Genomic DNA, 25,576 nt, shown 5'->3' on the forward strand with positions numbered 1-25,576 from the left:
CCGAGCCCCATGTCAGGCTCTGTGCTGATGGCTCAGAGCCTGGAGCCTGTTTCAGGTTCTGTGTCTCCCTCTCTCTCTGACCCTCCCCTCCTCACACAGTCTCTGTCTCTCTCTCTCTCAGAAATTAAAAAAAAAAAAAAAATTAAAAAAAAAAGAGGCTTCTAGAGTATCTTTTTATGAAATCATAAACTAAAAGACCTGATAAGCCTCATTTATACAAGCAATCAAAGACTGATTCTTCCCTAAGGAATCTGATTTCAACACAAGGCTTTCATTAGACAACCTGGGTAGTTAGAGCACAAATCTGTATGCGCACATACATCCCTATCTGTATGTCAGGCTGGAAGGAAATGTGCCAAACCGTAGAGCCACCACCCCTGCCACAAACATGGTGACCTCCCTCAAGAAATGGTCCTACAACCCAGGCTCTCCCCTAGCAGCGGCTGCCGTCCTCCTGGCTACGGCGATAACTGGGGATGGACAAATGACAACAGCAGAATCCAGTCTGGTCTTTATCACAGGCCGGTGGGAAGAAGTCTGCCTTCCTTCTGGATGGCGAGCCCCCACGCTGCCACCCGGGAACCACTGCCTTCGGCCTCCGCGAGAAGAAGCCTCCACAACGAGACCATCACCGCTGGAGACAGGGCAGGATGAAGCCCGAGAGAGAGTTCAACGTCACCACCGGGTCCCCTGGACCAGGCACACCTGAATCAGTCCAGCCTGCTTAACCCACTTACACGATCTAGTAAATCCACTCGCACCTTTAATGTTCCCTTCATTGCGTAAGCTTGTGTTGGGTTCTTTCTGCTTAACCAACCTTTTTTTTTTAAATGTTTTTATTTATTTCTGAGAGAGAGAGAGACAGCGTGAGCAGGGGAGGATCAGAGAGAGAGGGAGACACAGAATCTGAAACAGGCTCCAGGCTCTGGGCTGTCAGCACAGAGCCCAGCGCGGGACTCGAACCCACGAGCCGTGAGATCATGACCGAGCCAAAGTCGGATGCTTAACCGACTGAGACACCCAGGCACTCCTCTGCTTAACCTTTTTTTAAAAAGTCTTGATGAATTATCCTCCTAAAGACAAGTCCTCAGTTAAAAAAGATAACAACAACGTGCTGCAAAATTTTAAACTTTTGAAAATTTGATCAATAATTCTTTCTACTTAAGACATGCTTTCAAGTGTACACACTAACAAAACTTTTAAGCCTAGTAATATTTTGTTCCTAAATAAGGTGATTTTAAGTCCTTACACAGTAACGTAATTGCATTTTAGGAAAATTATTAGAGTATTTGGTGTTCAATGTTTTTTTTGTTTTTTTGTTTTTTGCCTTAATGTTTTTCTAAGTGTAGGAAATACTACGTGTCTACTCCCTGCCCATCAGCCTGCTGTCATGCCACTCGCCAACCTTAGAGTTCGCTGGGTGGGTAGGGACTTCGTCCATGCAGGCTCCTGGGGTGCGTCAGCAGAGAAGCAAGTCTAAAACCAAGACAACTCTGCACTCTGCAAATCCAGAGGACATACTGACCACCACACACAAGTTCCTTCTTCCAGAAGTATCCTGCCTTTGCTCTGCTCCCCCGTCACACTCACTTCTTCCCTCCAGACCGGCGCTCATCTCTCTTCCTTTCCAGGAGGAACCCTTCCCCCAAGTTCTCGACCCCTCCCACCCTCTGTTCCTGCCCAGCAACGGCCGGGTCTCCCACCCCCCACCACGCTCCCCTCTGCCATCACGCACATATTATACTTCCCATGGCCATTCTTGGACTGTCCAATCCAATGGCCTTTTTCTGTTTCATTCCCTCTGTAGACTCCACTGCACGTGACATCAATGATCCTCTCGTAAAATCTCTTGTCCGTTGGCTGTGACCTTCCTATTTTAGCTCTCTTCCTAAGAAATCACTCCTTTGGTACTTGCCTAAAGAGTCTCTTTTCCCTCCCACTGCCCACTCCTGAACTCCTTCTTCAGTCCGCTGCTCATCTTCCCTTATGCTTTTTCTGCAGAATTGTACCTACCAATAAAATCCAACTGTGTTGTTCTCCTGTATGAGAACTGTTCACAGATGCACACACACCCACACACAAAAGGCTGAATAAGCATGTCTGTCACACCTTCTCACATCAGGACCCCTCATGACCTGGCTGAAAATGGCATCTTAGTCTCTCTAATACCATGGCACATGCAGTCACCTCTTGGCCCGTGGGCCCAGTATTCTTCCATTCTCCCATAACGTCCTGACATCAGACTCAAATGCCACTTCCCCCACAAAGAATTCCCGGTCACACACCCACACCCGTCTCCAAAGCACCATGAAGTCCCCCCAGGTCTCACCTCTACACAGCCAAGGCGCTAAAGAGAGAGTGTGATTAGAGCGTTTTTATGGTCAGAGATAATATACATTCCTGGGCTTTTCATCTCACTCCATAATCATTTCAGGGGCAAGGGACACACTTTATCCTTCTTCTGGTGGCTAGAACATGGTAGGCACCTGATATGGACTGGAAAACATGCCTAAAAGGCCCAGGTTCCGACCGCCAGCGACATCTTGAAACATTTCATATACCTACATGGCTTCGCCCTCGTCAAAGTTCACCATGATGGCCCTCTGAACACTGAAAACATTTACTGACTCCACCAGTAATTTGGCATTTGTGATTTTCCGCTGTGAACATTATCCTATTTTTACATGCATACTGTCTTATCTTCTCAACTGGAAAAGTACTTGAGAGCCGTAACTTTTAATGTTAAACATATTATACTAGATGGTGTGATTCCTCGCACCCTACCGGGCATTCAGTAAGTATTGCACGACTGTTCCATGAGCCTCTCTGTCAGCAATTCTAAGGACTATCTGACCTGTTATTCCCTTATTGCTTTAATTAAGCCAAGGCCTCTCAAAATCAGTCATTAAGAAAATACACATACGTGGAATGCAGACAATGAATATCTTTAAATTCTAGCCCAAAGCGACAGTGTGTTTTTCCCTTGCAAACACAAAGCTATTACACGTGGACGCTAAAAGGCAATTTCCCAGGGCACCTGGGTGGCTCAGTCGGTTAAGTGACTGACTTCAGCTCAGGTCATGATCTCATGGTCCGTGAGTTCAGGACCCACGCTGGACTCCAGGCCTGCAGCCTGCCTCGGCATCTGTGTCTCCCTCTCTCTCTGCCCCTCCCCAGCTGCTGCTCACTCACTCTCTCCCCCTCAAAAATAAATAAACATCAAAAAAATTTTAATAAAGTAAGGAATTTCTCTAAAATTCATAATGTAAAAATTGATTCAGGCCAAGTACCATCAATGGAAGTTTAAACAGAAGTGAAGGGCTATTGGGAACGATGACCCCACAGATTTATGATTGAGGCAAATACATCTTTATAGTGAAGAGACCCAGACGCCTTCTTGATCAGGTACATGTCACCTGTGTGGTATTCTCACCCAAAAAAGCTCAACATGAATCTAACAGTGAGGAAAAATCAGACAAATCCAGAATGGGGGACATTCTCTAAGGCAACCTGAGGCATAAAAAACCTCAGTCAATTTCACAGAGAAATACAATGTCATATTATTATTATTCCAGAATAAAATGGGCCAGGGATACGACCAAATAAATAGTATGCACCAAAGATTTTTTTTAAATTTCTAAGTTTTTCTGGACTACCACATTAGACAGGATTACCAAAAGTATTAATTTCTTAGCTGTGTCAATGGTATAGCAGTTGCGAATACCTCACTCTTGGGGATCTGGGCTCAAAGGACTTACAGACAGAGCAATACCCGCAACTCCCTTTCAAACAGTTCAACCAAAAAGAAAAAAAGAGAAAGGAAAAAAAAGAAAAGTAGAAGGAAAAGTGTAACCAAGTGGGGTGTTAGATACACTAACCAGCGCGAGGCCGGAACCGTCTCACAATGGAAAAGCATATCGAAGCGTCACACTGCGCACCTGAAATATACAGTTTTCTCTGTCGAGTGAACCTCAGTAAAGCTGGGGAGAAATCAAGGTGGCGAAACACCGAGCCTGCTGACGTGCCTGTGAACACTATGCGTTCAGCCCTTCTGTATATTTAAAGTTTCCAGGATACGAAGTTAGGAGTGAACGTGACCTCCTCTTCTTTCCAGTCATTTTAAAGATAAGCAGAGGTCAGAGCTGAGGATCCAGTCCTACTGTATCTAGCATTGATTCATTTTAAATACGTTTCAAAATACGTGAAGTGACCTCTGAGAAGACAGGCTATGTAGACGTAACTTCGCTGACCAAGAAACAAGACTAAATGACTACATGTAAAATAAGCAGGAAATGCTTTCCTCATCTCACACACAATACTCTGCAGTTCTTGGTAACAATTACTGGTCAGGTGAATCCTTTCTCCGGTATTTAAGAAAACATACGTTGGTGAACGTTGCTGAGCTCATCTGTTCGTCCAGTGCCAGCCTGCCGCCCCGTGAGTCGACCGGCCCCTTCCCCTGTGTGAGGGACCCTCCTTGCCCTGCGCTGGCCACCCCCGCCCCCTGGCCCACTGCCCGCCATCTCTGGGCAGCTGCCTTCTCAGCCTTGCGACTTCCACCCATCGCCGCACTCGCCTGGTACCACTGAATGGCAGGATGCCTCAAGTCTTAGGACTTTAATAATCAACCTTTATTATCCATGGTGCCTGTGAGTCAGGAACTCAGGACCAAGAGAGGCAGAGAGGAAATCCCTCAGCAGTGCTGCTCAGAAAGGGATAAGGAAGGAGGGAGCTCAGAGCAATTCTGGAATCCAGGGGGGCCCAGGCAGCTCCTGATGAGGGTCTGCCGTCCGGGGTCTCGGCTCTACTTTCTGAGTCGCCCTTTCCTTCGCAGGGAGGGGGGCCCACGTGTGAGGCGATGCGTTCCCGGCCGCCGCCTACCTGCAGAGGCCCGGGAGCCGAGGGCTGCCCTGCACGGGGACGGTCTCTGGCCCGTTCAGTCCGAGCCGACAGTGGTTCTGCCAAGTCTATGGTCATTAGAAGAGACAGGCAGAGGGAGACGGGAGAAAAGGGAAAACCTGTGGGTCTCCCGTGCGTCTTCACTCCACGGACCGTTCGCTCCATTCTGACACAAAGGCCACAGCCACAGATGCCTTCAGGGCCCTCCGGCTCTCCCAGTTCTCAGGATCCCTGCTGTCGGGGGAGACATCTCTGAGGGAACACCGCGGGTCTTGCTGAGGTCCTAGCGGATTTCAAAGTCACATCCTCAGCTTCACTTGTGGACCACGGTCTCCTGAAAGTGGCCCGTATTTGATCCCCAGAATCGATTTCCTCATGGTAGCAGTCCTGCTCATGGAAGAGAGGCCCGGCGTTCCCAAACTCACATCTCCTTGCTCCCTCCGGTTTCACAGTGCTTCCTCTGGTTTCTCTCTCTCCTTCTACACATTAGCAACTGAACTGCTAACCTGTCTGCCGCTCCAGAACAAGGACCTCCTTCCGCACATTCCCACTGACACCTTCCCCACTGCTCCTTACGCCCTCACCCGCAGCCCGCCCAAGGCCCCTCAACTTCACCGACGGTCTGTCCTACGACTCTTTGGGCTTTCACTAACTGCCTCCAAATCTTTGGCAAAACAAAACCACCCCTTACAAAATCTGTATTACCAATCGCTATGCAACCAACTACTCCCAAATCAGCACTTTAAATACAATGAACTTTTACTGCACAATTTCAACGGAGCAGGCGTGGCTTAGCCTGGTGGTTCAGAAATGGGACCTCTCATGAGGCTACGGGCAATATGGTGAGCACGCAGTGGTCATCAAAAGGCTCTAACTGAGCTGGGTTTTCTTCCACGGCAGTTTACTCACGTGGCTGACCAGGTCATAATATGCTCTCGATCGTAACTCTACACTCTTGGTGAGAAAAGGAGTTCGGGGCCGCTCCACCCGGACATGGCTCTGGATAACGCTCTGCCAAGTTAAGCACCAGGTTGAAGAACTGCTTTCTCAACTAGCCTCGCAACAGCTTCTCTTTCATGCTTTAAATTACAAAACTTCAGCAATTCATAATTTCACTACAGTTTTATGGGTAACCTGCTGAAACCATTTTTATAGCCGCTTTTATGTAAAAACTCAGTAGTGATTTAGCAAAAGCTGAAGACTGTCTGGATCCAAAGGGGCTGTGTGGTCGTCTTCCGCCAGACCCCTAAGCCGAAGACTCGGGCTGATGTCACTAACACAGCACAGGACACGCCACCCCACTGCTGCTGACACCTCTGGCCCTACTGTCATGCTTATGACTCACACTAGGACGAGAAGCTTTTATAGACTGCATAAAATTACACAATGCAAAGAAAAGGGAGAGAACTAAAACACAGGAAAACACAAGGGCACAACTAACATCCACACTGTAGAAAAGTAAGTTTGTGTCAAATGAATGGAAACTTGAATCAGGCATTTTGAAGACAAACTATAAAAGTTCACTGGGGGCAGTGGAGCACTCGGCCGGCTCAGTTGGTGGAGGTGTATTGCAGCTCTTGATCTCAGGGTTGTGAGTTCGCACCCCACGTTAGGTGTGGAGAGTATTTAAAAATAAAATCTTTCCCCAAAAAATCCACTGGTAATGAAAGAGGAAAACAGATAAAACATAAGGGAAGAGAGGATAAATATCCAATGAAAATCAGTAAGGCACCATGCTCCTACTGCAGATGACAGAGGGCCAGATTCTTTGTCATTCTTTCCATCAAGAAAGGGACTGTTTCTTCCCATCAAGAAGTGGACTCGGTTTCTTCTCTTGAATCCAGGCTGGTCTTGTGACTTGCTTGAGACCAATAAAAGGTGAGTAAAGCCAATGCCGCGCCCGCTGCGGAACTAGCCTCTGGGAGGCTGGTGGCCCCCACCCTGGGAAGGCAGCCACAGGGCGCTCTAGGGGAGAAGGGCGGCATCGGGGGGAACTAAGGCACTCCCGGCCAACACTGACCCAAGGACCCAAATCTGGGGGCCAGTGAAGCCTTCATATGCAGCCCCAGGAGTGATCCTGAGTGAGATCACCAGAACTTCCAAGTCAAACCATAAAATCATGAAAACTAATGAACCATTGTTGGTTTAAGCCACGAAGTGCTGGGTGGTCTGCTCTGCAGCAGCAGATAACTGATGTCACGAAACAGAGCTAACACAAGACTGCCAAAATCCAGGGACAAAGCCAGACCCCACAGTGATAGACACTTGTATCCCAGGTCCTTGCTAGAAAAGATTCTATCTTAAACTGTTCGAAAACCCAGCTTGTTGCAAAAGTCTGGTTGAAAGTAACAGCTTTTCTATTTCTTAAATTACCTTCTATTATTTACTTACTCAAAACAATATTCTAAATTCCACCCCAGGACTAAGGGAGGCATAGAAATTTTAGTATCACGTCATATTTTATAATTTTGTATCTATGTTGAGACGCTTTAAGAAAATTCCACCTGTGGAAGTGTATTCTCATTCTCTGATCAAATCACTCATCAGCAGTTTTTGAGGGTTGACCAGGCGGTAGGCATTAGAGTGGCAAAGACACACAGGGCACTGAGGGCAAGTAAAAATCTGACACTTCTCAACCTTTCCAGAAATTCAATCCCTACCTCGTCTGTGCTCCCAAAGCACTCCATGCAAATCTCTGTTTTGTGATAATGACAGTAACAGCGGCTAACACTTCCGGAGCACTTGCTGGCATAATTCTACACCGTTCACATGATTTCCCTCACTCAAGTCTCACAACGACCATCACGGGGTAGGTGAGAACTGCCATTATCCCCACTTCACAGATGAGGAAATTCACTTTTTACACTCACTTAGACTCTGGACTCCCTGACGGCAGGTGAGTCATCATTGTTTCTTCATCTTCACCTCCTCTCCAGTCTCCGCACACGTCTCTCTCCTCAAATAAGGACATCAGTTTATCCAAATACTAGAAATGAGTATGATCATTTCCTTTACAAGGACAATTTTTCACTCCTCAAAAGCAAAAGTTAATAATACCTTTCTGGAGTAAGAAAAAATGGGTTAGGGCTAAATAAATATCCTTGGTTTACTGGTAAGACAAATATAGGATTGAAGTTTACCAATTCACTGATAAACACAACTATTAAGTCCTAAACTTTTATAAGTAAGTCTGATTTGATAGTAACACATTTTACTCAGCACCGCTTATTTTTTTTTTATTATTGTTTTTTTAATTTACATCCCAGTTAGTTAGCATCTAGTGCAATAATGGTTTCAGGAGTAGAATCCAGTGATTCATCCCCTATGTATAACACCCAGTGCACATTTCAACAAGTGCCCTCCTTAATGCCCCTGACCCATTTGGCCCATCCCTCCATCCACCACCTCTCCAGCAACCCTCAGTCTGTTCTCTGCATTTAAGAGCACTCAGCACCATTTTAATGCTGAAACCCATGGATATCACAAAGGTAACTATACACGTCTATATTTTAAAAAGTTTTTTTAAGAAGTCCATGACAAAGAAATAAGAAAATAAGCGGCAATACCCATTAAAATACATGCATGGGAAAAATCCAAGTAAATGTAAGACCTAATATTTTGACCAATGTAATCTGGGTATTTGGGGCTGACCCACCACTATTTGGGTTGGAATAGCTGGAATCATCAGCTATAAAACCTGTGACTTCCAGTTTGATCGCATACTCTGACTTAAAAACAAAAATGAAAACCTTACATCATGTACCTGGTACACTAAAAATTCACAATCCTTAGAATACTGCATAGAAATTGATATTAAGATTCTGTAAGAAAAAATCAAGTCAAATTTGGGAGCATTTTACAGACCTACGCACTAACTCACCATCACCTCAAAATACGAAAAGAAGCACAAGCACTCCCACAACCAGATAAAGTGGCCCCATTTTAGAATCACCTCCGCAGGGGTACGTTTTAGAGAAGGCTCGGACGCCGGATCCTCAATGTAACCTGTAGGAAGGCTGCCGCCTCTCCTGGAAGCCTGACTGGGGACCAGGCACGCGCTGTCATGTACCGCCACCACTCATGGTGGAGGACCGCAGAGCCAGCTCCCAGCCCCTTAACCCTTGCCACCCCCCACACACACAGACTCAAAGACAGACACTCGCTTTCTCGCAGCTATGGGGTCACGTAACCCAGTCCTAACCAGTCCTGGGCAACACGACAAGAAAGGAAGTCTGGCAGTGAGCTCTGAGAAAGCTGCTACTTTCCTAATAAAAGGGACGGTGTGGCTGGCACTCGCCATCTCGCACCCACCTGCCCTGGACAGAAATGTAATGTTGGGGGGCGCCTGGGTGGCTCAGTCGGTTGAGCGTCCGACTTCGGCTCGGGTCATGATCTCACGGTTCGTGGGTTCGTGCCCCGCATCGGGCTCTGTGCTGACAGCTGGCTCAGAGCCTGGAGCCTGCTTCGGATTATGTGTCTCCCTCTCTCCCTGACCCTCCTCTGCTCACACTGTCTCTCTCTGTCTCTCAGAAATAAATAAAACATTTAAAAAAAAAAAAAAAAGAAATGTAATGTTGGCACAGCCGTCCTGAAACCTGAAAGCGACAAGCATGTCAGGAAACGCCAACAAGCTGAAAGGTGAAGCAGAGCAAGCTCGAGTCTCTGGTTGGATCTTTATTTGCTAAACAGCTAGCGACTATCACCTCTACCCTTCTTACGTGAAAAAAATAAGCCAGTCTTTGTTTTGTTACTGTTGGCTGGGTTGTCTGTTATTTTTAGCAGGATGCCTGCCTTACTAATACATTCACAAACATTTAGAGAAAACGGTGTACGATTCCTTTAATTAAAAAAAAGTTACAGTCCTTGTCTAAATAAAAAACAGTCCTGCTGATGCCAAGTGACAACTGAGCCCAGGGCGTCCTAGAGAGGCTTCCTTCAATAACAGTTCTTCCAACTATCAAAGGAAGATAATTCGCCTTAGAAATCTCACAGAGTACGGAAAACATAATGCAGGGGGAAAAAACCACTGCTCAGAGATAATCACTTTTAATATTTGGTAAACTTCCCTCCAATCAGTTTTTAAACCACACTGATATACAAAACTAGACTTTTTTATTTTCACAAATTGGGATCATACAAGATATAAATTATTATTATTAACTGACGCACGTACCAAGCAACAACACTTCAATGGCCTACGAAAGAATCCCTTCCACCATTCCCCGGCATGTGCACACACATGCACACACACGCGTGTGCACACACAGTCTTCACTCTCTATTCCACTTCACAAAAATAGCCACTTTTAGTGTTTCTGGTATTACGCCTCTGTCTCTTGACTTCCCACCTATAGCCACATCAACGGACTTCCCACCATGAAGGTGAAACACTGAGTTCCCCTTCACCCTTCTTCCTAATTCTTATTACTTTTATTTTCATTTTCAGTTTTAGTACTGCTTGATATTATAAGGCTAAAAAAATACACTTAAGCTCTATTTCTTGACTGATGAATTTTGGATAGAATGTCTTTGCTTCCAACTGTAAGATAAGGAAGTCAGTGTTCTTACACAGCAAATAGTTTTTGTACTAAAATTCAAGCACAGGATTAAAATGTGATTATCATTTGACCTTACCCAACCCTGAGTGAGGAAGAAAAAAAAGTACGTACTTTTGCTTTAAGCCCTACTTCACTTAACGTCAGAAAAAGTGTTGGGAGAGAGAGAAGCATAACGAAGAATACAGAAAACAATTAAAAGAACTCGTAAATCCTCAACGAGTTGGAAACCATAGTTACAGGCCAACATGAATTTCAAAATTATGGAAGATGAAGCCAGAGGAAGAGAGCGTGGCATTCAGGCCGGGCAACAGGAAAGGAATACTGATTAGCATCTCTTTCACACTTGCCTTCTCAAAAGAGAACCACCATAATGCAAACATTGATGCCCAAAGGTGCTGGGAAGACAGTAAAGGACTTATCACTCTGAGTTCCAGTTCGCATCAATTATGTCTGAGAAATGCAGAGCATCAGAAGGGATTAAAAAAAAAAAAAAAAAAAACCTGAAAAGGGCAAGTATCTTTACTGTTTTTATAAAGGAAAACAATGGATGAACCTAAATATTAAAAATTACTAAATGTGATATGAAATTCAGCATTAGGACCCATAACAGATTATTAAATAATAGCTACTGTTTATTAACTATTCAGTATGTCCCATGCACTGTGATAAGACCTAATCAAACATTATGATCTCTGAGTATTAAACCATTTATTATCAGCACCATTTTACACATGAGAAATTCAAGGCATATTAAGACTTTTGCCCACAGTCACTAGTAAATGGCAAAGCCAAGATCTGAAGTTAAATTCCATCCTCTTAACCACTGGACTAAGCTGACAGTATGTGCGTACTTAAAAATGAGAAAAGTAGATAGATGAGAAGAACAGATTCATTACAAGGAAGTTACATCAAATTAGTCATTTTTTTTCAAAATTCCTGAATGCCCATGTTGCAAGGGTATAGACAATACTGTTAAGTGATGTGATGTCATTTATGCAAAATGAGATAGAACAAAATACCCAAATGTTTACAGAATCAAGTGTAAAAGTCTCATGTCTTTAATTATCCCTCTTCTTGTCCTCCACCTAATCTCTTGAATTCCAATCTCCTGAGAAGAGACAAATACTACCTCTAGTTCGACATGTATCTTTTTCATTCTTACCTGTTTTAAGAAAAAAGTTGGCTTTATAGCAGGACATCATACTTGACAGCAGTTATTTCTGAGAAGGAAATTGGGAGTGGAGCAATCATATCACACTCTATTACATACCGCCTGGACCTTTTACAGGAGGAACTCATGCATTATGTAGATAATACAAATCGTTTTCACCATAACGATGCTCAAAGAAAACTGCAAGAGTATCTAAATGTGACCTCAATGGCCTCCTTGGAAGGGAAAAGTCTGATATATTAAACTCTATAACAATTAAAAACTTGTATGTGACAAAACCATGAAGTTAAAAGGATATACTCAAACCAGGAAGATATTTGTGACAACAAAATGATAAATAAAATAATGGTATTCTGAATATATAAAAAGCTCTTACAAATAAGAATATATCAAATTTATAAAATTGACTAATGACATAGGCCTCATACCATAAAAATTAAGGACAAGAAGCAAGCAATTCATTTGAAAAAAGATGACTAAAAGCATCAACAACAAAGGTAAGCCTCAGTATAAGAAATAAATGCAAAATAAAATAGCAGTATGATGGCAAAAAATTAAAACTAAAAAGAATAAAAGTGATCATTATGGCAGGAGAAAGCAGAAACGTTTACATACTAATGACAGGAACGTGAACTGGTAACCTATGTATGTAAACGGTCTGCATAAACAAAACATAATGAAAGTTCCCTCAAAGGTTAAAACTGAAGGGGCGCCCGGGAGCCTCAGTCAGTTAAGTGTCCGACTCTTGGTTTCAGCTCAGGTCATGATCTCAGGGTTTGTTGAGTTCAAGCCCACGTCAGGTTCTTTGCTGCCAGTGCAGAGCCGACTTGCAATTCTCTCTCTCTCTCACTCTGCCCTTTCCCTGCTGATGCACTTGGGTACTTTCCACCACCACCTGGGTGGCTTAGTCGGTTAAGCATCTGACTTTGGCCCACATCATGATCTCACAGTTCATGAGTTCAAGCCCCACATCGTGCTTTCTGCTGTCAGCACAGAGCCTGCTTTGGATTCTCTCTCTCTCTCTCTCTCTCTCTCTCTCTCCCTCTTCCCTGCTGATGCACCTGGGTATTTTCTCTCACTCTCTCCTTAAATAAGTAAATAAACTTTACTTTAAAAAACTTGGAACTGAAAAGCCAGCTGTGGCCCTGGACGGCAGAGATGGCCCTCCTGTGGAGGCCGTCGGGGGCCGTGGGGAGCAGCCTGCTGTGCTCTTGGCTGCACTGACCATACCTGCAGTGTCAGGTTTGCTCTGGGCACCACATTTTAAGAGAGATACTGACCACCTGAGATATTTCCACAGCAGGACACCAAAATGATGCGTGAGGGCTAGAAACCATGTCATACAACAGAGAAGATTTTGCTTAAAAAGATTTAGGGATGATACCAGAGCAAATATAGGAAGGCCTATCACATGGAAAACAGAACTTGTTCTATATTGCTCAGGAGGGCAAAACAAAGACTCCCACTGCTGAGAGTTGTTAAATAAAGAGACAGTTCTGCCCCATGCAGTGAGATTTTAGTTACCCACAACATCAGAGATCAACGACTGATCCGTCAGCAACATAGTACCAAAGATTCTTCCAGGCCGGAAAACTTAGGTGGCATGAACTCAGAAGTACTCTGCGGTTCTAAGAGTAAAATATGGATAAGTTTTCCAGAACGACGACCACTACTGTATTCTCACTACGGTGTCCCACTTACCCGATTTAAACGCCTTATATCCTAACCCATTCTGGGACTATCAGAGTCCCGTGAATAGAATAATGGTTCAGTCGGTTCTAGCAATTCCTACCCGATTTAGTTCCGTTTTCCTACACACAACTTGACAGATATACAAGCTGATCTAGAATCCCAGTACCACCCTTATCAAAACCCTATCCTAGATACAGGCTGCTTTCATAACTGTGATCTATTTTGTGTTCCCTGACTTGCCTTAGCTGTCCCAATTCTAGCTCCTTGCCCTGCAGTCTGTGACATACCATTACTGGACCTTTTATTATTTAAATGTATTTATTTATTTTGAGAGAGAGAGCGAGCGAGCGAGCGAGCGCGCACAGAGAAGGAGCAGAGAGAGAATCTCAAGAGGGCTCCGCAGTGTCAGCGCAGAGCCCGACATGATAATGACCTGAGCCGAAACCAAGGGTCGGACACTTAACTAACCCACTGACCCATCCGGGTGCCCCAGCTACTAGAACTTCTGAAACTGCTTCCTTCCTCATTCACTCAAAGACTAAGAACCTCCTATGTTCAAAGTACTCATAGACCCGATATGCAAAATGTAGTTGCATTAGACACAGCTCCTGCCGTCAGGGGAGTTGACAAACGACAAAGAGAAATAAAGGATCTCTGTAATAACTAGGCAATATAAAGCAAAGTGCTGTAGCACCAGACAAGAGAAATCATTCTAACTTTCTAAGACTGTGATCGGGGAAAAAACTGAGATTATATTAGACTTTATATTTGAAGGATTTAGAAGATTTTTTCTGACAAAGACACAGGGGGTAAAAAATAAGTAGAAAAACTGGCATAAGCGACAACGTACATAAAAAAAGCACACTGGTACGTGCAAGGTGAGTCACACCAGTAAGACAATGCGAATGATTACAGAACATGAACAGATAATTAAAGTTTATCCATGTCAAAGAACATAAAAACAGTTTCTCCAAGGAGTTAACCCAGTAAGTTCTAGAGGTACAGCTCCCTGCATACCTGAGACACTGAGACACAGAGCAGTTAAGTGATACTAGTCAAATGGCGTAAGGATTCCACCAGATGGAAGATACTCCCCTTTCTCCATTCTCACGGGGTATTTCACTCTCCTCCTGTGCAACAGCTCTGAGCCCCTCTCTCAGCACGTACTAATAACAGACTTTCTAAAAAAGAACTCCAAAACATGCCTGAGTGTCAAGAAAGAAACAAAATATGAAGCATCATAAAATTGGCAATAAAGAAATCTCAGCTACTGGTCCAGGCTAGGCCCCTAACTGAAAAAAATGACTTGTTTTCTAATCTGTAAGATCAATGGGTATAAGACTAGGTGACTTCTGAAATCTCTTCTAGTTTGAAATTCTATAAATTCTCTTAGGGGAAAAAAAGGCTCAGCTATGTTTCCAGGTGTTTGGAACTCAGATGGATAAAGCCATCAGTTTCTGGGTGGCTCAGTTGGTTAAGAGTCCAACTCCCGATTTCAGCTCAGGTTATGATCTCACAGTGTGTGAGTTCCAGCCCTGCAACAGTCTCTGTGTAGACAGTGTGGAGCCTGCTTGAGATGCTTTCTCTCCCTCTCTCTCTGCCCCTCCCCGGCTCATGCTCTCTCTCTCAAAATAAATAAAACTTAAAAAAAATTTAATTCAAAAAAAGAAACCATCCATTTCCTCAAATATAAGTATGTATGACATTTCTACTTCACCTGCCTTGTTATAAGCAGTTAAATCACAAAACTAAGTGAATTATAAAACAAATTTTTATGTCCACACATTAAAGCATATAATGATCAGAGTCCCACTTCTGGTAGCTGTAGGGTGACTTCTGTTAGACTAATTTTCCCATACACAAAATTGTAAATTCTGTAAAAAATATAAAAAACAACTATTCCAGAGAACAGCACAGAAAATGTTCTTTAGAAACAATGGCCAATGCGGGCGCCTGGGTGGCTTAGTCGGTTAAGCGTCCGACTTTGGCTTAGGTCATGATCTCGCGGTTCATGGGTTCAAGCCCTGCGTCGAGCTCTGTGCTGACTGCCAGCTCAGAGCGTGGAGCCTATTTCAGAGTCTGTGTCTCCCTCTCTCTCTGACCCTCCCCTGCTCACGCTCTCTCTCTCTCCTAGAAATAAATAAATAAAAAATAAAAAAAATAAAAAAAAAAGAAAGAAAGAATGGCCAATGCAACTTTCCAAGTTTGGTAAAAACACAAATTTATAGATCAAAAAACAACAACAAAAATCCTGTGAAACCAAAAATGGGGTACATACAAAGAAACTAATGCCTAGGCACAGCATCAAACTGCTGAAATCAAAGCTAGAAAAATCTCACAGGTAGTCAGGGAAAATGGTATGTTATATACAAGTAACAACACAACAAAACAGCTCAACAAAAACAAAGGAAAGCAGAAGAAATTAAAAGGGCATCTTCAAAGTGATAAAAGAAACAAATGGACAAATCAGAATTCTATACACAATTTTAAAAAATCCTTCAAAAATGAAAAGGAAATGAAAACACTTTAAAATAAACAAAAATACGAGTGTACTGGTCACTGAAAGATTTGCTCTAAAAGAAATGCTGAAGAAGGTGGCTCTTCAGGCTGCAGGAAAATACTATCAGACAGAAACTCAAATCTATAGAGAAGGAAATAGAAACATTGCAAATTGGTATCTATGAAAGACTATATTTATCCTGTTCTTCTTTAAAAGACATAAAAAGGGCATAAAACAAAAGTTAAAACATTGTATCGTATTGTTTACAAGTATTTATATCTGCTGTGTATGCAACCAGCAGCACAGGCACTTAGAGGAGGGATAAATGTCACTACAGTATTGCAAGGGTCTTACATGATGGAGCAAAATACTAAACCAGTGTATAATGTGATAACGTAGGGACACATGTTATAATCCCAAGAGCAGGGCTTTTCAATCTCAGCACTAAGGGCATTTTGAAGTAGATGATTTTCTGTTTGGGGAAAACTGTCCTACACATTACAGATTATTTAGCAACATCCCGGGCCTCTATCCACTAGATGCAATAGCACACCCACCCCAAGTCATGACAACCAAAAACGTCTCCAGACATTGTCAAATGTCCCCAGGGGAGTAAAATAACGCTGGCTGAAAACCAGTGCCCTACAAGAACCATTAAGTAATGTAAGATTACAGAGAGGTTCAGTTTTTTCCATCATGGCCCACCTAACAAGCCTTTTTAATCTTTTTTTCCCTAACCACTCTAGCCTCCCACATGAAATTTTAATACCACAGATATACTGTATATGTTTATATAATGTGTCCCACTGGAACAAATGACTATAAATATCTAAGTTTTTTGCACCCTACCTCAGAACCAATTATTGCCCCTTGGGGGACATTCCTCCCCTCCATGGAGAATGCACACTGAGAGGGATTTAGATGAAATACTAAAAAAGTTTCAATTAACCCAGTGGAAGGCAAAAATATATCTATATATGAACAGAAAAAAAAATTTAATAGGACAAATAGGAAATAAATAACAAAACAGTAGACCTAAATTCAACCATATCAATACTAACAGTAACTACAGATTTGTTTTATATTTTAGTACGAGTCATACCTAACAAGTCAATAGCAGAAATAAAATAAGGTAAAAAAATTCTGAATCCAAAAATTACAGCAATATAGGGAGAAGGAAACTTAATCATATCAATAATTACAGTAGTAAGTATGAATGGTCTAAACGTCCCCAAGTAAAAGGTAAAGATGGTCAAATGAGATAAAGGAAAAAAAAAAAAAAAGAACCAGACCCAAAAATATGCTGTCTATGAGAGAGGCAGTTTCAATATAAAACACAGATAAGCTAAATGTAAAATAGCATTTTAAAAAGATATAAGATGTAAACTTTAATCAGAAAAGTCTAGAGTGGTTATATTAATATAAGATATGCTGAATTTCAAGATAGAAAAAAATGGACATTTCAAAAGGATAAAAGATGTAATACAGCAAGAAGATATAATAATTACAAATGTGGATGCATCTAACAACAGAGCTTCAAAACAGATGAAGTAAACTAGATAAAGAAACAGATATTCACATAGTTGGGAAATTTCACTTCTCTCTCAGTAATTGATAGAACTAAAGAAAAAAAAATCAGTAAAGTTATAGAAGATATGACTCACCATCACCCATCCTGACCAGACATTTATTAAAAAAAAAAAAAAAACCAACTACACCCACAACAGTAGAAAAATCAAGACAGACCATATGGTGGACCATAAAAAAAAATGTTTAAGTAACAAAAAATTCCAGATGACTGAAACTTTAGAGAGTATCTTGTATAAATACAATCAAATATTAAACTGAAATCAAAACACTAAGATATCTAAAAACCCCTACATATTTGTAAATTAAGCAGCATTCTTCTAAATAACCCATGGTTCAAAGAAATCACAGTTAGAAAACATTTTACACTAAATAATAATGAAAACACATTTCATCAAAACTTGTAAGACAAAGATTAGCAGTGATGTAAGATAAATCCATAGATTTAAGTACTTATATTTTTAAAAAGATTTAAAATCAATGATATACTATTTTGCTTTAAGAAGCCAGAAAAAAGACAGGTAAATTAAAATACTAATGAGCAAAAGCAGTAAAATGGAAAAGGACAAATAAAGCAAAAAGTTGTCTCCTTGAAAAGGTTAATAAAATGTGTAACTCGTAGTAAAACTGATCAAAGGAAAATAAAAAGGGAGAACACACAATTTACCAATATCAGAACAAGGGGATTATCATTACAGATCCTGCAGACACTTAAAGAACAAGGGAATATTATGAACAACTCTATGCAAAATATATCAAAAACTTAGACAAAACGGAAAAATTCCTAAGAAATCACAATTTGCCCAAAGTGACACAAGATGAAACAAAAAATCTGAGTAGTCCTTTGTCTGTTAATGAAATTGTATTTATTATCAGAAATCTCACCAAAAAAGTCCCAACCCAAATGGCTTTACTGATGCATTTTACCTAACATGTTAAGTTAGAAATAAACCCTATCTTACTCAAATTCCTTCAAAAATTAAGGAGAAGGAAATATTTCCCAACCTATGAGTCCAGCAAAGCCATTATACCAAAACATGAAATGAAAATTATAGACCAATATAAATGCAAAAAAAAAAAAAAAATCCTTAACAAGGTACATCAAAACTGGTAATTCAAATATAATGCATCAAGACCAAATGGGACGCATTCCAGCCATTAAAGTAATACACCATATTAACACAATAAAGGGAAAAATCAAATAGTCATTTCAATAGATGTGGGAAAACTTTTTTAAAAAAGCGAACACCCACTCATGATAAAACCTCTCAGCAAAATAGGACTAGAAGACTTTCTCAATCTGATTTTTACAATAGTGATTATCACATAACATGATGATGGTGGTGGTAAAATAAATGCTTTCCCAACAACATGAGAAATAAGACCAGAAGTCCACACTCACCACTTTTACTCAAAATTGTGCTGGAATTCCTAACCAGTTAAACAAACATAAAAATTAATTAAAGGCATAAAAATTGCAAAGGAAGAAGTAGAACTGTGGCTCTTTGCAGATGACTTGACTATCCACACAGAAAATTACAGAAGTAACTAACACGAGTAAGTGAATTTAAGGGCACTGCAAATGCAAAGTCAATACACAAAACAACTGCCGACTGGGAAAGAGACTACGTGTGAGTGTGCGTGTACCTAACAGTAGCTCGACAATTCCATAGCTCTAGAATGCATATGAAAGCTTATCATTTGATGGTTCTCCCCATTTGGTTTACTTGATTAACATTTCCAAAACAAATGTATTCAGATAATAATAAATTTCACGTTATTGTAAATACATTAAATCTCAGAGAGGCGCTTGGGTGGCTCAGTCAGTTAAGTATCTGACTTTGGCCCAGGTCATGATCTCATGGTTCATGGGTTCAAGCCCCACATTGGCTGACAGCTCAGAGCCTGGAGCCTGCTTCCGATTCTGTGTCTCCCTCTCTCTCTGCAAGCCCCCCGCCCCCCCGCCACACACACACACTCTCTCTCTCTCTCAATAATAAATACGCTAAAAAACTTTTTTAAGAAAATAAACTTAATTTTTTCATGTTTATTCTCCATTTATAACATCAATAGTCAAAGTGAGCTTCTCTAAACTATCATGTGATTTACACAGTCGCTACCACAGCTTTCCACATTCTATGGAAAATACTTGCTGGTGAGTAGTAAACAGAAAATCATACTGTTGTTTTTCTATTTCCATAAGCACTTGATCATCTACTTCAAAAGTCACTTTGTGAATAAAACATAAGCAAAAGGTACACAAGTACATACAAAGTTAAGGAGAAGGCCCCTGGACTTGGATGACCACCCCAAAAATGGTGATTTTGTTTTCCAGAACAGCTTATAATTGACTAGATCACAACAATCTCATGTGAACACACAGCCCAGCCTACAATCTTCGCATTACTACAATATTCTGCATAGTGGCATTAAGCTATTTTGACAGAAAATTCATAGACTTATGAAGTTTAGCTTGGGATTACCAAATACTAACATTCCGGTTCACCTAAACAAATCAGTTCACAGAATACAAAACAAGTATCATTCCAACGACACAGTTCATGGAGATCCTTGAACTGGACACTCTTAAGTAGAAAGCAAACTAAGGCAAAGAGTTCTTTGAAAGCGCAAACTGGTTACATACCCAGAACACAGCCTGAAGTTCAAGCTGTTAGATACCAAGGCAACAAAAAGCATAAGAAACAATCACATGCATGCAGCACTTTCATCCAAATGTTTTTGATAAACCACCTCTTAGATTTGTACCAATTTCAAAACTGTAAGACCGTGCGTTGACCACCAGTACATCACAGATTTTAACTTGTTAACAAGGAACTGGCCCTCCCCATTTACAAGAGCCTACCTACCTTTTTAGGAAAGAGTACTGTTTTTGCAAACAGAATTTTAGAAGTTACAATTAGCCCCGGTTAATGGTGTTGCAGCCTACTTAATTCTATAATTTAGACCTTTGAAACTGGTTAAAAATCTCAATTCACACTTACCATTGTGTAACTGCTCCAGGAAAGTACAGAAACAAAGGTTTCAGTGTTGATCCGTCACCAATAACCGAAGTTAGGAAAGCACCTGTCCCACACACATTCATTAGCTTTAAGCTTCTTTTGTTCCTTTTCAGGATGGTATTTTCTGACGAACAACTTATTTACATTAGAAGTACAAATGAAATGAGATTATATCTGGACAGGAGCTAACATGAACTGATTCATAAATACAGGTTTGAAAAAAGAACTAATATTCAAACTAAGGGTAACTATGATGTTTTTATATCAACACTTTTATCAATGGTATAAAAATACTCTACACACACTAGCTCATAATATTTACCACCACACTGTGAGGTAAAGAAGGCAGGTGCTATATATTTATTTCTAAAACAAGTACACCAGAGTCCAGATGATGATCATCTATCTACCCAGTGTAAACAGCCAGAGAATAATATTCTTTAAGAGACTCTTTGAATCAAAATATGTCCAAACAGTAACAAGAGACTATCTAATGAAATTTGCTTGACTAAACAGGTTTATTCTTAAAATCATACCGAAAATCTCTAAAGGAATAAATTAAGAATAGTGGAGAGAAAAAAAAAAAGCCCCATTTGGTTTCCCCTAATATTTCAACTAATGCTTGTAAGAGTCCAGTTAAAGGTACCATCACAAATCCTGAATCAGAGAATCTAACTTGTCATTAAGTACAGGGAAAATACATAAATTGTAAACACAGACAGAGGACACTACCAGTAAGGTCAGCCTTTCATTCACAAATAGAAACAGATCAACAGGGGGGCGCCTGGGTGGCTTAGTCAGTTAAGCGTCCGACTTTCGCTCAGGTCATGATCTCGCGGTTCGTGGGTTCGAGCCCCGCATCAGGCTCTGTGCGGATGGCCAGCTCAGAGCCTGGAGCCTGTTTCAGTCTGTGACTCCCTCTCTCTCTGCCCCTCCCCTGCTCACACTGTCTCTCTCTCTCTCTCTCCTAGAAATAAAAAAAAAAAAAAGAAAAGAAACAGATCAACAGGGGTCACCAGACACCTGAGGAATACTAACACCACCAAAATAAACAAACTGAAAAGGTTATTCAAAGGGGATAAAAAACTTAAAAGTGGTCTCGTTGGTATCCTTTGATTAAAGATATTATATCTGTAAAATAATAGCAGGTGGCTATGAACTACAAAGAATTCCCAGAAATGTAAAGTAATAGCTGAAATAAATAATTCAGTAAAGGGCTCAGAGAAAAAGTCGAGGAAATCTTCAGGAATAAGGAGAGAAAAGAAAGACATGAAATGAAAGAAAAACTTTAAATCAGAGCATTGATACAGATGCTCTAAGGGGAAAAAAACCATAAAAGACTACAGAGGACACAGAAGAGAAGAAACAATGAAAGAAACACAGAAGGCTCTCCAGAATTAAGCACATATGCCTGCGTATTCAAAGGGTCCAGCAAGTAAATACTTTACAGGATACATTAAAAAGAACACCTTATCCACCTTAAATTGTATAGAGCCAAGGATAAAGAGGCATGGACACAACAAACTTCAGAGGACAAAAACAGGTCACTAGAAAGAAGCTACCCTGGTTAGTATTAAGCCTCTTACTGGTAGGCTTAACTACCAAAAGGCAACCAAATGCAGCCTTCAAAATTTTGAAGGAAAACTGTTTCACAACTGAATTCTATACCCAGCCAAGGTATGCACTAGCTGTGAAAGTGAAAAGCACATTTTTGAACACTGTGTTGACATATTCTTTCTAAAAAAAAGTTCTTCAGGAAATTGAAGAAAAGAAAAAAACTACTACTAGAAAACTGTAAAATAAATCCAAGACAAACAGGGGAAAGACAGGAGATCTAAGCAAGCACAGAACTTGTCCAGAAATGCAACTAAATAACATGCTTAGTGGAGTATCATACCTAGAAAAAGGTCAGTTCACAACAGAAGTTCAACAAATACTATGATTAAAAAGCTGGATAGCCAAGTGTTAGGCACTTGGAGGAAGAAGGCAAAGCATACACTCTTTTACCAATAGGGGGAAATGTGACAATTAGACAATCCAGGAAAAGCCATTATAGCCCAAACTAGAGGCCAAACCAAAGTGCGTCGTGATCTTGAACACCAACAGAGTACGAAGCGATCATTTGCTCTCTGTGGCTCCCATCGAGCACAGCCACCATACTACTCTGGTTCGCAGCAGGTACTGTTTCCTTATCACGGTACTGATTACTGCTTCTCCGCATCAGCAAGTGTAACTATTACAAACCCTGACAACACAAAATAAACGTTCCGGTTGCCAGAAACTGGGAGGGGAACATGGGAAATTCAGGGGAACGACTGTGTGGGGTACTCACAAAGTGGGGATTTAGAGATGATGTCTAAGTACTTTCTAGAATGAAGAGTGCACGTGTTGGAAGTTTAACCAGGAAGCCCCCTCCCTCCCTTTAGGGAAGGAAGAGAACAGGTATTAACAAATTAAATTCTTCATTTTTCACAAGGGCAATATATGAGATTATGTGAGACCAGTCAAAAACAAAGTTTAGCATATTATATATTAAATTGGGATAATGATCACCAAACAAAGCATAAAATAGAAAAGGTCTAAAATAGTTATCTCTGAGGAGAAAACCAGTTGGAAGAGGTAGACGACAGAAAAGACTTTTACTTATCATTTTATACCCTTGTGTACTATTAACCAATGCAGGAAAAATGCAAAGAAACCTTGGTCCGTTTTTTCTTGTTTCTATACCCCATTGTACTGTATACCAACCTTTTATCATGACCTTTCAGGTAAGACGCAATTAACTAAACAAACTCAAGAGCCACCCTAAATCTCTGACAACATGCGTGCTGGCAACAGTTTACACTTGTGTCCAAGCTCTCACAACGTCCACATCCATCATTTCACTCAATCCTCACAACAGTGTTATGGAGCAGACATTAGAGGTCCATAAAGTATTACTCCAAAAGGTTTATGTGATTTGCCATCCCCGAAAAGGGAAGTAGGAAAGACAGTAATATAATATAATACATAAGGGAAAAAATAAAGAAAAAGTGCCTTCAGACACAGCAGTGAAATCTGAAAATGCCTTCTTCCAAGTTTGTAATATAACATAACGATAAATTAAACTCCACGCATAGTAGTTGTGACAGTTACGCACACACTTACCGTACAAGCAGCCATCTTGTTCCTAGGTCACTGCCCGAGGGAAAAGGAAAACACACCACACCCCACGACAGGATCTCCAACGTTCATAGCTGCCTATGCGTAAGAGCCCCAAACTAGAAATCGCCCAAATGTCCATCAGCCAGTAAACAGTTAAACAGACTGTGGTATCTCCAGACTACAGAATACACCTCAATAATAAAAAGCAATGAACTCATGATGTACACAACGATGTGGATGCATCATTCACGTGTTATGCTATGTGAAGGTAACCAGACACACGGGACCATCTGAGTGTACTCATAACGAAGATTACAGTGGTGGCAGATTAGGGGTTACAGGCCTCAGGGAAGAGGACGGACAGCACAGGAATGGGGGTGCTCTCAAGGTGACAGACATGTTCAAGGTCATGACTGCAGTCAGTGTTTGTTACGCTACTACATGAATGCAGCAAAATTCACCCCCATGACACTTAAAATTGGAGAATTTTATTGTTATGGAAATTATAACTCAATAAGGCTGATTTTTTAGAAATCAGTAATACATAATCCCATTGAACTGCTGACAACTGTCCAAGCAGAGGTATTACCTACAGACCCACAAAAACACTGAAATCGCTATTTAAAAGGTACAAATAGATACAGTATAGGGGTACTTAAAAGTCCTAAGAATGCAACAGTCCACATCCTACTCAATTTGGCCCACGTGTCAGTTTGGCCACGTGAATCAACAGTAGTTGCCTGGCAACAAGTCTACACTCTAGATGCCTTAATAAACACCCTGACCACATTACCAGGTGATCTCTCAGAAGATAAACTAGGCAGTACATTAAAGAGTTCTTCCTTTAATATTGAAAAAGAATAATAATGCATTTGAATTATTTACCTAAAGTAGGAGCAAACAAGCGAACAAGAAATACTAAAACTAGATGATGAAAAATAAAAATATGCAATGAAACATAAACACACACACACAGACCCTTTCTTCAGTTGGTCTCTGACTTTAGGACATTCCTCACCTAACTTGCAGGACTGCTGAAGCAGGGATTTGTGGGTGAACTCCTCCCCCTGTAAGCTTGTAAGCCCTTCCTGTGCCTTCACCCAAACTAGCTTAATATAAATTTACAGGTCTTCCAATGCACACGAGTTAGACACTTTTCTAGATTATCATCCTACAGACATCTCTCTGGATTGCAGAGTCTGTGGACAGCACAGAAAAACTCATCAGGAACTTTCTGTAGCAGGCAAGCGCACCACATCCCACACCTTCGATTACTAAATGCGCAAAATCAAGAATTACCTAGAATCCCTAAGTAACAAGCAAACCCCTAACACATACGTTAACTATCGCTTCTCTTGCACTGGATGTAGTGGGTCCGTTTCCTTTGTCAACAGCATTAGGGAAAATACCTGCTTCCAGGACACCCCCGACCCCTCACACACTTACCGAGCACACTACGTTCAGCTGTGATGGACACTTACCCCTCTTCTGAACCCAACCTTCTTTCACGATGGTGACATCGCTCATGATGGCTCCCCTCTGAGCCCCCAACTCGGAGAAACGGGACTTTGTGGTATCAGCTTCGGGGTTTGGATTCGCTGCTGCTGCTGCTGCTGCTGCTGCTGCCCTTCCCACTCTCTAGTGATGACTCAGCCTGGAAGGAAGTATTGAAGAAAGAATTTCTTTTTTTTCCATTCTTGCAACTCATACAGCAATAACAAACAACTAATTCTTTGTAAATGTCTTCAACTGGCCTGACCTCACATAAAAATCTAACTCCTCAAACTGGGGAACTTCTTTATTAAATGGTTCTTCCCTGAACGTGCTTTCTGGTCTTGTGACCGATTTCAGACGACAGTGAAACTTTTAACCCAAGAGGCTGTAGTAAAACATGCCTTCAGGAAGCCACTGTCCCACCTGCACAAACAACACAGAAAATATGTTTGTGGTGCTGTGTGTCCGAGGCGAAAAGGGAAGAGAATGAAAGTGAAGTGGACTGAAGGTAA

General features: G+C 41.3%; 1 protein-coding gene across 1 annotated transcript in view; it reads right to left on the reverse strand.

The window, feature by feature from the left end:
* Positions 1-25,224, reverse strand: part of AKT3 (AKT serine/threonine kinase 3) — a 288,804-nt gene extending 263,580 nt beyond the window's left edge. The window contains exon 1 of the mRNA XM_077761823.1: positions 25,052-25,224. Coding sequence (XP_077617949.1) covers positions 25,052-25,097 — 46 coding nt within the window. The 5' untranslated portion in view covers positions 25,098-25,224. The remainder of the gene's footprint in view (positions 1-25,051) is intronic.
* Positions 25,225-25,576: the final 352 nt, after the last annotated feature.

Source organism: Crocuta crocuta, unplaced genomic scaffold (assembly GCF_008692635.1).
Source record: "Crocuta crocuta isolate KB4526 unplaced genomic scaffold, BGI_CrCroc_1.0 scaffold243, whole genome shotgun sequence".
Taxonomy (NCBI): domain Eukaryota; kingdom Metazoa; phylum Chordata; class Mammalia; order Carnivora; family Hyaenidae; genus Crocuta; species Crocuta crocuta.